This window comes from Pavona decussata, unplaced genomic scaffold, assembly GCF_977016875.1.
Source record: "Pavona decussata unplaced genomic scaffold, jaPavDecu1.1 SCAFFOLD_179, whole genome shotgun sequence".
Taxonomy (NCBI): Eukaryota; Metazoa; Cnidaria; class Anthozoa; order Scleractinia; family Agariciidae; genus Pavona; species Pavona decussata.
In genome coordinates, this window is record NW_028145589.1 from 1,059,823 (window position 1) to 1,076,287 (window position 16,465).

A 16,465-nucleotide genomic window follows, 5' to 3' on the forward strand; every position below is an offset into this window, starting at 1 on the left:
ATTAAATCCTGGGAACGAGACCGCTTGCTCAGAAAAAAGTCAGCGGATAAATTAAATTGTATTTTTCTAAAATGAGATTTGATTGGGTTAGGTTCTCAAACCAATCAGCGTTTTTGTTATATCTTGCACGAAGACTTCCCAAAATGGCGGACGATCTTCCTGAAGATTTCGATGTTATCGTTCTGGGAACTGGTATGTAGTGATGTACGAGCGATGTAAGCAAAAGACCTGTAAATTGATTTCACTAATTGTTGCTCTCCAAAATCTCTTACATGTATTCTTACTGTCAGTGAGGGCAGGGTGGTACCTCCCAAAGGATGTGTTTGTATGCTATTTTAGTCTTATACTGGATCATAGGTTCCATTATTTTGTTCTGAAGGGGATAGAACTTTGCGTTTACGTTTTGAATTGGGTGTATCAACTTATTTCGCTTGTCAAAAAAGCAGAGACAATGCTGGGGACTGACTCTAACCTGGATTATACAAGCTTCACTGTAACTGTTCAAGCCGCAATATCAACATGTATATTCTCTTCACTGTTCTTGATATATTATAGCAGTAGTTAGGAGAATTTGTATAAAATCAAGATATTCCATCTGTGGTGGCCATTTCCTTTTTTTTCATGACCAGTAATTATTGATCAAGTCATATCAATGTAAGGAGCAATCATCTACTGGTCACTACTGTGATTTAAAGGGTTCATGGGCATGTCAAAACCAATCTAGTGACTGTTAAGAAAAAGTACTCCTTGAATGGTAGGCTCAAACTCCAAATGTAATCCCAATAAATAAATGGGAAAACGGCAAACAACAAAGTGTGAAAAGAAAACTACAAACTCTTGCAAAAAAACTAAAAACCTTGTATGCGTCAACAAATCGTAGGCGCTATAAAAATTTGAAATACCGTCCGCTTGTCATGTGATCAGGTGCGTGCAAAGTTCTCCGCAAGGGGGTAGTCTCAATGTCTCAAAGAATTCAAACAGGCTTGTTAGTCTTAATCAGATCCAATTTAGTAATTGATTGGGGTATTGGAAATCTGCAAATATTACACCTCATCTTGCATGTACCTCATTTTTCCTTTGTATTATTTTCTTCATTTGCTGTAAGGTTTCCCTGAATCTGTGGTAGCAGCAGCACTTTCAAGAATAGGAATGAAAGTTCTCCATTTGGACAGGTAAGTGTGCTGTGTTGTGTGACAATCTTCGTCATCATCACCATTTATTCATTTGCCTTACTAAAAAAGAAGAAATGATAGAATTTACAATAATTGAAATCATGTCCCAGTCTTTTTAGTATTCAACATGGTGACAGAGAGAAGTTCTTGGCAAATAGGAGATCCTGCAACCTTCAAACCCCAAGATCATTTTCACAAAAGGCAGTGGGCTAAATTGAACAGTTATGCATGTGATCTGGTATTTGCCAAGATCTCCTCTGTACTGCCATATCAAATACCTAGAAAATTGTGGAGATTAGGTTGAGTATACCATGTCCTTTCCTTTTTAACTCGTGAATGCGCGCATGCGCAATGAACGAGTTATAGCGATAGCTGGCTTTTGACTTGGTCGATCAGTCGGTCGGTTTTGTCGTTAACTTTCGGGCGTGCGCAGTGAGTGAGTTTCAAATTCAATTAGTGGGAAAAACACGCGAACATTTATTGTTCACGGCGCATCAGGAAATTCTTATTCAATATGTAGAGAATAATTTGACGATCATTTAGTGCAAGAATGGAGATTTTTCGTTCAATCTGGGCAAAGTTACAAGTTTTTTTCAGTTTTTCAGAAAGTCCGGGGTCGTAAACTCAATTAGTGAAAAAAAAAAACGTGAAAATTTTTTTTCACGACGCGTCAGAATTCTCTCATTCATTCTGTAGAGAATAATTTGACAATCATTTCAGTGTAAGAATGGAGATTTTTCGTTGAATCTGAGCAAAGTTATAGGTTTTTTTCTACAAAGTGCGGTTTCTTTTAAGAATGAAAAATAATTTAATTTAGAAATAATTTAATTAAAAATAATTTAATTTGTCAGTTTTCACGCGAAAGCGGAACGTGCCATGTCACGCATCATTGACGTCGTAAACAAAATTATGCAAATTTCTGGTGAAATGAACACTTTAAGATCTTGTCAGCTTTCATAGAGGTTTCACTGGGGAAAAATGTTTCATTTTCGAAATTTACAACTGGTAATTTATGGGAAAGCAAAAGGACGCGGTCGATAAATAATTCTTATTTAGCAAGAGCTTGTCATAGTTCATTATTTTTACTTGAGGATTGCGTGGACTGAACTCCAGAGGAAAAATGTCACGCATTTATGTCGGGCATGAAATGTAATGCGATACTTTGTTGAACATATTTCCCTTTGTGAGATCGGCTTGCCCTACAGTAATTTTGTAATTTTAATTCCCACAAAAACTTCACTTGCCCATCGGGCAAGTGATGGTTAGAATCCACTAGCCCGATCGCGAAATCCAGTAGCCCCGGACTATCGGGGACACGAATTTGCATGACGTAGCTGCACATGGCGTGCTCCTATGAACTTTGAATAAAAAAAACACGTGGTTTTTTTTAATCGGCGCATCAGAATAATCGGCTTATTCAATCTGTACAGAATAATTTGACAATCATTTTAATAGTACAAGAATGGTCATTTTTCGTTACATAATCGGGCAAAGATATAATTTCTTTTAGCTTTTGAGGAAGTTTCCGTAGCCGTCTAAATTTCAATTACTATGTGTCATCTGCATTCACGAGTTGGCTCACAGGAGCCTTTGATTTTGAGAAAAATGATTGTCTTTAAATTTACTATAACACTGAACAGGTTCACACAGTATTTTACCTAATATTGTTGAGTTATTGTTACTCATAGTTAACCTCTGTTTCTGTGAAAATCTTTTCAAAAAGGTTTCTTTTTTGGTAGGGGGGCTTGCCCCTCATGATGCTCAACCCTTTTTTCTTTCTTTGTTGCTTTTTACTTATTTGTTTCTTTGTTTTGGACTTTTTGTTAACATTTGTTTTGTGAGATAATTGAAGTCTAACTAAAGTAAGTATCCATTTTAGTAATTAAGTAATAGATAAATAAATAAGAGTTGTATGCTGATCTGCCAAGATTTCTGTCTTTCAGGAATGATCATTATTCTGATCAGTGGGTCACTTTTACATTTGAGAGTTTACTGAAATGGATTGAACTCAATCAGGTTGGTGAGAAATCCTCCCTAAATGTAGCCTGATTCTCAGACTGTGCAGGTCGCTCACTCATGGCCATGAGGGTCATGGACCATCTGAGAATTGGGCTACCCTAAATGCACCTGTCATTTTTTTATGAATTATGGATTGTACCCAGGATTGAAAATGTTTTTGACAAGTCACAAATTCACATACATCTCAAAAGCAAATTTACAAAATTTGTGAATTAATTTGACATTTAATGTCAAATTAATGTCCTGCATCTGTCCTGCCCAAATTCCTACTCCTTCCTCTTTAAGAGTTAAAAACTCAGAATGTAGATAGCACTATTAGTTGCAGGCATTCTTGTCTGCTTTGTCAAGCTGTACAGAAGTGTGATTATAACAGCCTTTGTTTTATCTACAGACCAAAGACCAACAAGATACTGAGAGAGTTGTGGACTCAGAGACTGGTACCCAGACAAATGAAACACCCAGCCTGGAGTCTGGTACCTACTCAGTTCCAGTCCCTAGCTATTCAGATGAAATCAAGAATGTGGTGGTGAAGTCTTACTTTCGGTGAGAATTGGAGCAGAGACATTTTGGCATATTACAAAGTAATATAACTTGTGTTGTGTTGAGATGTTAGGATCCTATGCAAATGTAGTTAAGCAACCAAAATATTTGTTTAAAGCCATTTTTACTCATTCGTTGAATATTAATAGACCCTTCCAGGGTTTTTTAAACTTTTGACATGGACCTGAAGCAGCGAAAGTCCATTGACACTGCTGGAAAGAATGCCTTAAAATTAATAAAGTTGCCAAGTTTGAGAGTGATATGTTGAAAACTAATGAGGATATCAATCCACAAAGTCGCACGATTTTACAGACATTTGTATGGTGGGGGGCAAGTTTCTGCCCTCCACCATAAAGACTTCTGTAAAATTTTGCGACTTTGCAGAGCTATCTCTTCGCTCACTTCTGACATATCACTTTCATACTTAGCAAATTTACTAATTTTAAGGTGCTCTTTTCAGTAGTGTTGATGAATATTTTGATAACTGGTCCTTATCAAAAGTTGAAAAAACAGTGGAAGGGTCTATTCATTTTGCATTAATCCATGTTATGGTCATCTCTTACTGTTTTAGGGAAAAACAAACCCAGGATGATTCAGTCAACGTTGAGGCACCAGCAACTCACCAGGGTTCCACAGATGGACCTGAGACTGTTATGAGCTTGGCTGAACAGCAGAAAGAAGATTCCACTGAAACAGGTGACAAGTCCAGTGACAATAAGGACTCATCTGAAGAAGTCCCAAACAATGAAGAAAAGTGCACAGCAGAAATGACATCGGTTGAAGGTTTAGAAGGAGGCACAGCTGATTCTTCCAGTGATAAATTTGAAGACAATGGCAATGGTGCTACAAAGTCAGAAAAAGATGGTGAAAGTCCAGCTAGTGTTGAAAATGAGGCACAAGAACTATCCGAAGGGGGAAACGAAGGAGAGTTACCAACAGCTGTGGAATCTCCTGGCTTGGCGCAGAGTCCACTCATGCAGCCACAAGGAGTAAGAAATAAAAGACGGCCTGCAATTGGTGTGAACATGACTTACGATGATTTAAGACCATATTGGAGAAGATTTAACATTGATATATCTCCAAAGCTTCTTTTCTCCAGAGGAGCTCTTGTAGAGGCATTGATTTCTGCAAATATCAGTCATTATGCAGAGTTCAAATCTGTCACCAGAATTTTGACGTATATGAATGGACGTGTGGAGGAGGTACCATGCTCAAGAGCTGATGTGTTTAGTAGCAATGTGATATCCATTGTGGAGAAGAGAATGCTGATGAAATTCCTAACTTTCTGTCTTGATTTCGAGCAACAACAAGATCAATATGAAGGTTTTGAAGACAAACCATACTCTGAATTCCTCCAGTCTCGCAGACTAACCCCAAACTTGCAGCATTTTATAATCCATGCCATAGCAATGGTCAAACCAGAAATTACAACACTGAAAGGACTTAAAGCGACACAAAATTTCCTTCGATCCCTTGGACGATATGGGAACACGCCATTCATTTGGCCTCTTTATGGTGTTGGGGAGCTACCACAGGCATTTTGCAGAATGTGTGCTGTTTTTGGTGGATTATACTGCCTTCGAAGAGGTGCCTCGGCAATCACATTCAATGAAGAAAGTCACCAGTGTACAGGGGTTATTTCAAACAATCAGCTACTGAAATGCAAGTGGCTGATATCTGGCTCTTCATATGTGCCACAAATTTTCAGAAAGGAATACTCACAGTTTGTGTCCAGAGCAGTTTTCATAACCTGCAGTTCTGTGAAGGCTTCTGATGAAGAGTTCATCTCTGTTCTCTCAGTGCCACCGACATCTGAGGGAGGGGAGCCAGTGAGAGTCATAGAGCTGGGTGCAGCTGCAATGGCTTGTCCTAAGGGCCTTTACGTTGTTCATTTAATCAGTAAAAGTTTGTCATCAGCCAAAGAAGATTTGGAGCCCACAGCAAACAGGCTGTTCCATTTTCCAGTTGCAGAAAGTGAAGGTAAAAATGACATTTATTCCCAGCAATGAGCATGGTATTAAATAAGTTTAAATTAGACATATTGAGTAAAACTGTCATAAAATATTTTAGAGTATTTTTACTTTAACTTTTCACCCATTTCAAGAAGAAATAATCAAATTGTAATTCCTCAATGAATTATGTAATATTCCAGATTAAATTCCAGCTCTAACATATGATCGTTTGAGGACACTTGCTTAATATTTAAAGTTACATGAAGAAAAGAATTTTAGAGGGTGACAGCACACCAAATGAGTGCTTATTACACTTTTCATTGTCTTTTGCCTTTGCCTAAAAAATAATTATTAATATTTACATATATGGTGTTATTAATTATTTATAATAGCTGATGTATAAAAAATGAAAATACCCATGCAGCTGAATTCTGCAACTGCCCAGTGAATAACCTCCCAGTTCATAGGTTTAATTAGCAATTCAGTTGTCACATTTTACTAAATAAATTTTTTTAATCTGTATTATCTGCCACACAATAGGAGATGCTACAAATGACAAGCCAACTGTGTTGTGGTCGCTGTATTTTAACCAAGCAGTGTCTGATGATTCTTCATGCGTCACAGACTTGCCATCAAATATTCATGTTCTTTCTCTCCCTGGAGCCACAATTGGATTTGGTGAGGCTCTGCAACAGGTAAGTGAACAAACCAGCTTGAAGCTGGTTTGCTTCTGGGCATGCATGAAGGTTTACCTGCTAACAAAATATTATTTTACCTTTATTTTGATCAGTTAACGAAAGATAATAATAATAATATGTAAAATAGATTTTATTTTTTCACCCATAAAAAAACAAACCAGGTGAACTAGCGTCATATGTGGGTTGAGTTTGTTGTTGGTTCTCGTCCCCGCTCCGAGGGTTTTTCTCCGGGTACTCCGGTTTTCCTCCCTCCACAAAAACCAACATTTCCAAATTCCAATTCGACCTGGAAACAGTGGAGAGAAGAGCCACCCTGTGGATTCCACTGAAATTCCTATCTATTTATTTATTTAGGTATCTGTGTTAGGTTTTGGGAGCACTGTGTTCTGGAAATTTCCTTTTTGCTTTCATAGATGGTCCACTAGATTCTCTTAGCTTTAAGCAACCATAATTATTAATACCAAGTACTCCCCCAAAGTGTGAGATGCCAATCCATTATAGGGTTACTTTACGAATTTTGTTACGTCTCCCTAATTTTTCAAGTACCTATCAATCTCGTACCCAGAGTCCTCAGGCTCTTTAGCCAGTGGTTGGTTTCCAGGAGAGACTCTGGGGAACTGGAATTTTATTGCGGCAGAATTTCTGCAGTAAAACAATGCAAGCTGTAACGGGGCAGCCAATCAATAAATTTAAAGAAAATTCCAGTTCCCCAGAGTCTCTCCTGGCGCCCCACCTGCTGACCAAAAACCCTGAGGACTCTGGGTACGAGATTGAGTACCTATTAATATATTTTATACACCTGAATAGCAACAATAAGACCGTTTACACAAGATAAATATGCCACGACTTAGGTATGCCACAAACTTACTGTATAGAGCGTTTTCATTCACGTGACTACTGGCCATATTGGTTTACTGAAACAAAAGAAAGTATTTGCATAAAATAGAGTTTATTTATTTATATTTATTTATAAACATTATTTAAACAGAACAATTCCAGAGGTTTAGTTTGGGACACCAACATGGCCGCCATTTCTTTGTTTTTGGGACACCAACATGGCCGCCGTGACGTCATGTGAAAACACTCATAGATTGGCATTTAGCTACAGCTTACCCAAGTCCAGCCTTAGCAAAAAATGGAACATTTTTGTGTACTTTGCACTTACAGTGTAGCTAAGCCTTGGCTTAAATGTGAAGTTTCTTGATATCTGAATAAACATGTCTGTCAGATTATAGTTCAACACGCTCACTGTTCAGCCTATTTAAAGGAACAGCTAGAAGAACATGTATTTTCATGTTTCTCTCAAATTTAACATGGGAATTTCATTGTTAACAGAAAACATGGCATTAAACCAGGTGACACTGAACATTTCCCAAACCTTCCTCTCACAGGCCAAAGATGTGTTTGAAAAGCTATGTCCAGATGAGGAATTCCTGCAGGCAGTTCCCAACCCAGAAGACATAATATTGGATGACTTCTTGCAAGATGGGAATCACAATGCTGTGGAACCTGAGGGTGGGGCTCAAGATGCTGCTGCTGAGCCAGGCAGTGGCGAAGAGGATGGTGCTGGTGCAGGACAGGAGCATGCAGAAGGTGACAGTCTTGGTAGGCAACCCAGTGACGGAGATGAGAGTCACTCTTCAGCAGGGAGGCAAGAGCAAGATGGAGCTGGGGCTATTAACAGGCCATCTGATGAGGAGGGTATGGGTCTGGGCACGGGACAGGATCAAGCTAATAGTAATGGTGCTAATGGGCAAGCCACTGAGGGAGACAAGAGAGTGTCTGAAGCTGACAGTGCTAGCAGACAATCCAGTGAAGAAGAAAGTAAATTAGCAGCAGCAGGAACTGAATGATCTGATTCAAAGAACTGCTATATTCATTATAACTGCTGAACTTTGGCTAGAGAATACTACATAAATTAAAAGGTGTCCTCTAGGAAGTTGTGCCACGGACAATACTTCAATACTATTTTCACCCATAAATTCTGTTACTACCATTTTTTTTTATCATATATTTTAGGGAGCTTTTATCCTGAGCGCATTTCTAAAACTGCAGCTCCTGTCAAAAAGAAATTTGTAATAAATATTAACTAATTCTCTTATAATGTAGTCCATGAATTCGCATGAAAAATAAATGCTGTTGAGGGAAAAATGTAATTATATGATAAGAGATCTAGCCTGCAAGCAAGCTCTCTGTTTCGACCCCCACCCCAGCTCGCGCTATATCCTCTGCCGGCTGACCTAATACAGAGCTTGCTTGCAGGCTATTAGAGATCAAATGGAGCGTACATAAGAAAAGTAAGTGTTCACTGTTACCATAATAATGTGCCATGTATTGAAATTTCATTGGCTAGTGGCATTTGCTACTTGATTTTCATTGGTTCTTTAACTGTCCGATTTGACCTGTCCGATTACAAGCTTCTAGTAATCGGACAGGTCAAATCGGACAGTTTTGGAGTTACATAGCAAAATTGAGCTATAAATATTGGCTGTTAAGAACCAATCATATTCAAGCATTTTGTTATTGACACAATTAGAGATCAAATGGAGCGTACATAAGAAAAGTGTTCACTGTTACCATAATAATGAATACAATAAGGTAACTGATGAGTCTATTAGTAAAACTGAAAAATAGAAAATAACTGTCTTGATGGAAGCCATCTTTGTAACTTTGTTGCAGAAAATGACGCTTTCTTTGGTTTTGATTGTACGTTTGAATGGCAGCAATGATTAGCTATTGAAATACTAGTAAAAGAGTTGGGATTACTTCGAGAAAAAAGTTTTGGGAGGCAAACTAGACGTAAAATGCTGTGTTTATATTGGACGAAAGAGAAATGCAACGCGCAAAAATTGTAAAACCAAGGCCCTGTTCAGACTTCGGTTTGGCAAGGAAAGTGGCGGGCGCGATAAGCGAGGGGATTGCGCCCGAGTCCCATCTTAGTGGTTTGCCGATCGTACGTTGCCTGGAACTTAAATCAAGTTGGTTGGGCATTTTTTAATTAGGTTCGGCAAAATCTCAAAGTACGGCAAAATTTACCGCATAATTAGTCGCAGGGGTGACTTGATTTTGATTCGAATAAACGCATGAATTATTACGAGTGTTGCGTGGAACCGAGCCTAAGTATCCACTTTTGAAACTCTTGCCTCAGGTCACGTGATAACAAAATGTTCTCAAATGTTGGAGATCTCGACCTTCCATTAAAACATACACATAAGCTGAACGTTTGCCACTCGTACGTGCCTAGACTTATCTCGAGTTTACAGCGTGGCTCACGGGCTATTTTGTTATAAAAAAATTACGTTAATTAAAATTATTATATATAAATCGACAGCAGGTCGAAGTCTATAGTTTTTGGTCAGTCAGTCAAACAAGGTAGTGTTTTGCCACCATTCTTCGACCCTATTCCAGGATTTTCTTGACGTTTGAACTTTGGCAGTGATCTGGCAATGTCGCGTGATAGACGTCCAAATTTTTTTGGAATTTTTACCAAGTTAGCCGCCATCTTTTTTCCCGAGTTTTATTGATTTGTATATATAGTATGTACAGGTGTATTCTTTTTGGCTAATCACCCGTTGATACCAGCTGTTTGGATTTCCAGGATAAACAAAGTTACTTGTTATTCTTATCGCTGTGCGTGTGATGGAAACAAAAGTTAATCCCAGTGATTCTGTACTAAAGCTTGTTTTTGTGGCTTGAGGCATTACCACGTTTTAACCCTGCATTATGACCAAGATTTGGGAGTCCCCCAGAGCACGAGCCCCAGATGTTCAAAAGTGTGGGTTTATCCAGCGGATAAAATGTATTGGTTGGACTGCTTTTATCCACTGCTCTTTGAACAACCACGGCGGAGCCTTAATATTAGTCTCAGATATAGAAAATTGAGAAAATCTCCTTAACATTTAGCCTTGCTAAATCAAAAGGCATCTTATAAAATTACGCAATGTCAAAGGAAAATAGGCATTTAAAACTGAATCCCGATACGCTTTACTAAATAAAGCTCTTTAATTTGGTTTTCTAATTTTTCCAGAAATGAAAAAGTGCGGGATTTTAGCAACGTCGAGGTTTTCTTTAGTATCATTTATATGTACAGCATACGTGCATTGTATTTCACGCAAAGTCTGGCGCATTTTGCAAGCTAAGCCAATGTATATGGTTACTTTTTTCCAGTTACAAAAGCAGACAGCACTTTCTATCCATCTTGTTGTCGTTTTAATCATTTCCTATTTTGAACACAAAAAGCAAAACAAGTGTTTCGTAAACGGATGGGCAGACTTTTCTAGCAGAGACTGGCCCTGGGAAAGAGATTGCCTAAGAGTGAGGTAATAAATAAATAGTTCAGTCTTTAGAACGTATTGCTTATTACGGAAAAAGGTAATTTCGATTGGCACTCTGTTTACAGGTGAGTCTAATGGCCGATAATCCATGGCGAGACGAATAAAATAATTAGTGTACACTAGGAGACAGCGCTGCTGCCAAGTCATTGTCATATGAATTCTTTGGTGTGTATTGTTTCTTCTTAAAGCATAGATTTTTTAGACTAATAGGAGTTAAACGAGCGTTGTATCAAACAGCTAAAAAACCAGTATCAACATATTCGGAACGCTCAGGAGCTGATAATTTATAAAAGATAAATTGTTGTTATTGTTGTTGTTGTTGTTGGTTTTTTTTTTTTGATAATGCGCACCCCCTCATCCCTCCCCTCGTGTTGTTTTGTATGGTATGTAATGGGTGGACTACAGGATCTCATAATTCAAAGTTTCCCGGTCTTTCCGGTTTCCGAGGAAGAACGTGGAAAGGAAAACTGATACAGAACATTTTTTGCTAAAAATAGGCCATGTTTGATCAGCATAAATGCACATGAGACAGTCACGATGGTTCTTAACTTGTTGTTCCAGACACATAATTTCGACATATTGATTTACCAAACCACATATTAGATATATCCTGAACAATAGGACAAAAGGTTTGAAACCAGCCAGCCGTGCATTGCGAAATGAGACTTTCTTAGCAATAGAATCTGAGACTGAGAAAAATAAAGAACACAGGGTCTTGCAGTTTTCTTGATGTCCTTGGTAGCTGAAAAACGCTGAAGAAAGCAGACATAAACAACAACGAGAAAGAAATAAACAAAATATCACGTGTGGGGCCACGTGTTCAATTTGTTCACTGGTGAAGGGCAAGGTTACGTAAATTGTGCCTTATTTGGTAAGAACGGGGGTGTGACGTTGACGTCACCCCTTCTTTAACATGACAAGCAATCCAACTTTTTGTATTTATATCGGCTGATGAAATTTTTACCGATCAGCCGTTCGGACAGTGTTTACCGGCCTTTTTCGTTTTCTTTTCAGGCCAGACTTGTTTCTGACCTAAACTGTAATCTAGGATGAGTCAAACAAGGAAACAACACTCTACGATCGTTCATTTTGTTGGCGGTGGATTAGGTGGTTCTTTCGGCGCCTTCGTAACATGTCCGCTGGAAGTTATTCAGACAAGACTTCAATCTTCTGCGTTTCACCGCCAAAGAAGTGCTAAAAAGCTTGTTGCAAAGAACCTTTCGTCGACTGCACCATCTGCGAATTTTAGTACAGCCAGCGTTGCTGACACCAAGTTGAACATTGCAGCGAATCATTTTAAAGGACTAATTTCGTATGGTAGATACATGGTTCAACATGAAGGTTTCTTGTCATTGTACAAAGGTCTTGGACCTACGTTGGTTGGTGTCACTCCGTCAAGGGCAATTTATTTTGCAATCTACTCCAAAACTAAGGATTTGCTGAACAAGTCTGGCAAACTAACTCCCGATTCTTCACTGATTCACATGATTTCAGCTGCTCTAGCGTCGTTCGTGAATCACACGGTCACTAACCCATTGTGGTTCGTGAAGACGCGACTACAGTTGGACAACAGACAAGCAAGAAATGTCAGTGCTTTTCAGGTAGTCAGGGACGCTTACAGAACTGAAGGAATCCGAGCTTTTTACAGAGGACTTTCTGCGTCGTACGTGGGGATCTCAGAAACAGTTGTTCACTTCACGATCTACGAAAAAGTGAAAGCGAAACTGATAAATTTTCAGGGAAAGACACAAGATGGCTTTACGGTGTTTGAATGCATGCTTGCAGCCGGCATTTCAAAATCTATTGCTGCCAGCCTGTGCTATCCACATGAAGTTGCCAGGACTAGACTTCGTCAACAAGATAGTGAGTTTCTTGGAAAACACAAGTATAGATCGTTTTTTCAAACGCTGCAAACTGTTGTGAAAGAAGAAGGTTGGAGGGGGCTTTACGGAGGTTTGGGAACTCACTTACTTCGGCAAGTTCCTAACACAATAATAATGTTTTTCACTTATGAAGGTGTAGTACACCTTTTGGAGTCGGGTAGCGCGTGAAAGTAACGTAGTTATAAGCTTTAAATTACAAAATCGAAAATTAAATTTCGCAACGAAATCAGTGGACCGCCAAACACGAAACAGGCCAGGGAAACTGCGAAATGTAAGTAGTTTCTTAAAATAAAATTCTACAGTAAGTACTTATAGATAGTTCATCAAGTTTTCTCTGTAGATCTCTACACCAAAAGCTAGGGCACATATCGAAACTTTTGTCCGTTCAATTTTTTAACTTGTGCAATTAAGCTTTCTCACAATTATTGCTGCGCAAAACGTACGATTTTGCAATAGCACCTAGCAGCTTTATGAATATTGAATGAGATGACATTGTTCTTTTCGTTGACCAGCCAACCAAGGAGACAAAACTCTTAAGCTTACTATTTGTTTGTTTAAGTTTATCAAATTACAAGTCAAATTCATTTGAAAAGACTTGCGAGTCGGGTCAAGTTTGTTTGGAGAGATTGGGAAAGTACATATTACAAATATTTTGTGCTTATTGCCTTAATCAGATTAAAATATATGCTTGATATCTTATGGCAATTGGTAACGAAAGTGGCTGTTTAGAGATCAGAGTTTGGAGCCATTAAAGGGGAAGTATCACACGAATTTGATATCATTTCAGAATTCAAAAATGTTTGTCTGTCAACTGAAACAAAAACATTGTCTAGTTTTTTCGTAAATTATCACCCCAGTGCAATAAAACTGTCGATAAGTGCCTCTGGCCAGAGACAGAGTAGGTCAGAATGGATTGAAACTTGAAAAATGTTTGGCTAACGTTTTCAAGTTCTTGCATTTTTGTTTCCAAAATGCGCTAGAACAGATCATGAGTTGTTCTTTTCAAGAATTGAGTTGATTTATATCCTCTTGTTGTTCTAAAATTATATTGTAGCTAAGTAAAGGTCTTATTTCACTATTTTTAACGAAATGGGTCAAAAACCACATGACACTTCCGCTTTAACTCTGGCATAGAGAACTTATTTGAACTTTGTTACTTGAGAAACTGAGTGGCTGTATCAGAGTTTGGGTGGGTTAGGACTAGGTGAGTTTAATATGCTGTAAGCACTTGCCGGTAACCACTCAACCTCGTTCCCAGGGAACAAGGTTGGTAACCATGCACTCTAAAAACATGCAAAAGTGCCCTCATGGAGGGCCAAAATATTAGATTGACTTGCAGTTGTTTAGTCAAATTAGGTTTATTTCAGTAGCACTTTCGTTGGATGAAAACAGTGGCAGATTTTTATAAAACTGTTGTCTCAAATTATTACAATTTCTGAATTTCATTCTTGATTCAAATGATAGATGAACAATGGATTTTTTCTTGGTTTCTGACACCATCTTGGAATTGGATGGGGGACAAAGGCAGCTAAAATAAAACACCACTGAGGTCTTGGATGACTTTAAGCTTCTGTAACTCTCCTTGAATTTGTGGGATTTTGGTAGTGAATATTTCTATGAGAATGTAATAATAATGTTATTGTCAGACAATTCATAAAGTATAGAGAACAGATACATGCTATGAAGACTATAACCAAAAATTTACAATTTATTCAGTAACAGTTGTAATCATCTAAATTTCTCAATCACTGTGAATTATGCTGGTAACTGGCATCTAAAACTAATTATAGTTCTACATTTTGAAAGTGTCAATTTCAAGCAAACTTACTGCAGTTCAAAGCTTGTCAAATCCCATCCATTCACTGTTAGTAATTTTCGCCACGGTCTCCCTAAAACAAGATGGCATCAGAAACAATGATATGGTCATTTTACTTGTTTGTTATTAACTGATTTATTGATGAATATTTTCTTGACCCTGTGTGTAGTGCATTGGTTTCCAGTTTGAAGTATTTGTGTTCCAGCTAGGATGTGCACACGTATGCTCCTGACTGGGTCAAGTTCATTTGCATCTTGCCAAGTGCAAGTTTGTTAAGATAATTTATTTTAACCTAGACTACAACAGTATTTGTTAAAGATTGTAAAAAAATATTTTTGTTGACATTACAGTAGTTAGCTGATAGGTAGGATGCACCCGGCAACTTTTAAAGTTACACTTGGGATGTAAGCAATGTTCTTTTGGTAACAATTTTTGTCATTTAATTATTTATTTTTCCGAGGGCTAAGCCAAGAGGAATTATTGAAAACTTGGTACCACCATGTGGGGTTGGGTGCGTGGGTTGAAATTCTTTGCTTTCTCAAGCAATGTATGAAGTATTTTAGTTTAGGCATTTATATTAAAATGAATTGTTTGTGGACTATGCATGGTTTCTGAATTATGTCTTTACTTGCAAACTATTTTATCCATTCCATGTTGTAGAAAAGAACATGTGATGCATTTGTGACCAGGTTCACAATATTATTCTGTGGAATTCAAGCTATTTTATTGGCACACATTTTGTCAAGATAGCAAGCAAAGTTTGCTTGCAAGCAATTAAGTTGTATGTGTTGGAATTCATGCTTTCATGCCAAATGCTCAGTTAGCTGTGGTTTGGAACTATTCCACCTAAGTAAACAAAATATTTACTTTAGGATGGGTGATCTCTCACTCAATCTATTATATTTAGGGACATGCAAATATTCAGTCTCACATGTAGTTAGTGTGGCATGATTTAATAATATCAGTAGAACTGGTACAGAATTGGCATCAACAAACTAGTTTTGATCAGTTGGACACAAGATCTCACAGCTACTGGGTCTCTCTGAAGCCAAGGACAGATTTGTTTCTTTTGTTTTGTTTTGGTTATTGGCTTAATAAATTGCCCTTCTTTTGGTTGGATTAGTTTGTCTGTCAGTTTCCATGGCAACACGAACCTCCAACCCAGTCACACAATAAAAAATTGTTGACCACATAAGTTTTGGCAAAATGCTTCTGTCGTCCATGTAGTTTTTTTTAGTATATGTAGGTATTGATATTTCCCACATCTTCCCGATCAGCTCAATGGGTGACGTCACACTTGACCATACTGGGCCCCGTCGTTCGAAAGCCGATTAACGCTAATCCGCGATTAAAAGTTAATCGAGGTTTTCATCTCGCTCGTTAAAAATGTTTTTAAAAGCTAGTTTTAAGCTAATGGTAAAAAAAACGGTCTTAATCAAAGCCTAGGGGCAAACATCTTCTGGAAGAATTTTTCGTTAACCCAGGATTAGCTTAATCGGGCTTTGAACAACTGGGCCCTGGTGGCCTAGATTTGCTATCAAGCTCAATACCAGCCCTTCAACTTCTTTCACACTTCACTTGATAATTATCAGCTCCAATAGGGTTGGGAATAATGCTAGACTAGTGTGTCCAATTAATTTTGTGAAAAAATGAAACTAAAGGTCTGGCATGACATGAGATGAGAACACCTTGCACCAATGATGCTAAAGAGCCCAAAAAATTAAACCTTGGGGTTTATGATTGAAGATAAGATTAAGATGTGAGAGAAACAATTCAGCTGATCAAAAAAGTTCAGAAGGAAGCTTTGCATATCTACTTACTGTTAAAAACTTGTGGCTAATCTTCAGAGACCCAGGGCAGATAATGGGGATTAGGAAAAACGTCGAAACGGGCTGGAAATAATTCAAAATTTTCCCCGCTCGTTTCTTCTCCTATCCGTCCTTTGTTGCATTCTCCAGAGACTTTGCAGGGTTCTGCATCCTATAAAACATGAATGGGTGTCCTGTGTATTCCATCAACTCACGTAAGAGGTGTGAGGTGGTAAAGCAATT

General features: G+C 38.1%; 2 protein-coding genes across 4 annotated transcripts; both read left to right on the forward strand.

The window, feature by feature from the left end:
- The first annotated feature begins 111 nt into the window (after positions 1 to 111).
- On the forward strand, positions 112 to 9,040 carry LOC146463341 (rab proteins geranylgeranyltransferase component A 2-like). Of its 3 annotated transcripts, XR_014856938.1 has the most exons (8): positions 112 to 192; positions 1,106 to 1,172; positions 3,116 to 3,188; positions 3,583 to 3,734; positions 4,303 to 5,711; positions 6,224 to 6,378; positions 7,773 to 8,682; positions 8,941 to 9,040. XR_014856938.1 is itself a non-coding variant. In XM_085084597.1 (7 exons), the coding sequence occupies exons 1-7, from the start codon at positions 144 to 146 to the stop codon at positions 8,232 to 8,234; spliced, it is 2,367 nt and encodes a 788-aa protein (XP_084940723.1). In that variant the 5' UTR covers positions 112 to 143; the 3' UTR covers positions 8,235 to 9,040. The 3 variants fall into 3 exon arrangements, 2 of the variants coding, with proteins under 2 accessions (XP_084940723.1, XP_084940724.1); XM_085084597.1 differs by having other exon boundaries at positions 7,773 to 9,040; XM_085084598.1 differs by having other exon boundaries at positions 6,227 to 6,378; positions 7,773 to 9,040.
- Positions 9,041 to 11,635: 2,595 nt separating this feature from the next.
- LOC146463342 (solute carrier family 25 member 36-A-like) lies at positions 11,636 to 15,017 on the forward strand. Its single transcript, XM_085084582.1, has one exon. It carries the CDS (start codon positions 11,765 to 11,767, stop codon positions 12,764 to 12,766), a length of 1,002 nt encoding a protein of 333 aa, XP_084940708.1. The 5' UTR covers positions 11,636 to 11,764; the 3' UTR covers positions 12,767 to 15,017.
- The last annotated feature ends 1,448 nt before the right edge of the window (positions 15,018 to 16,465 follow it).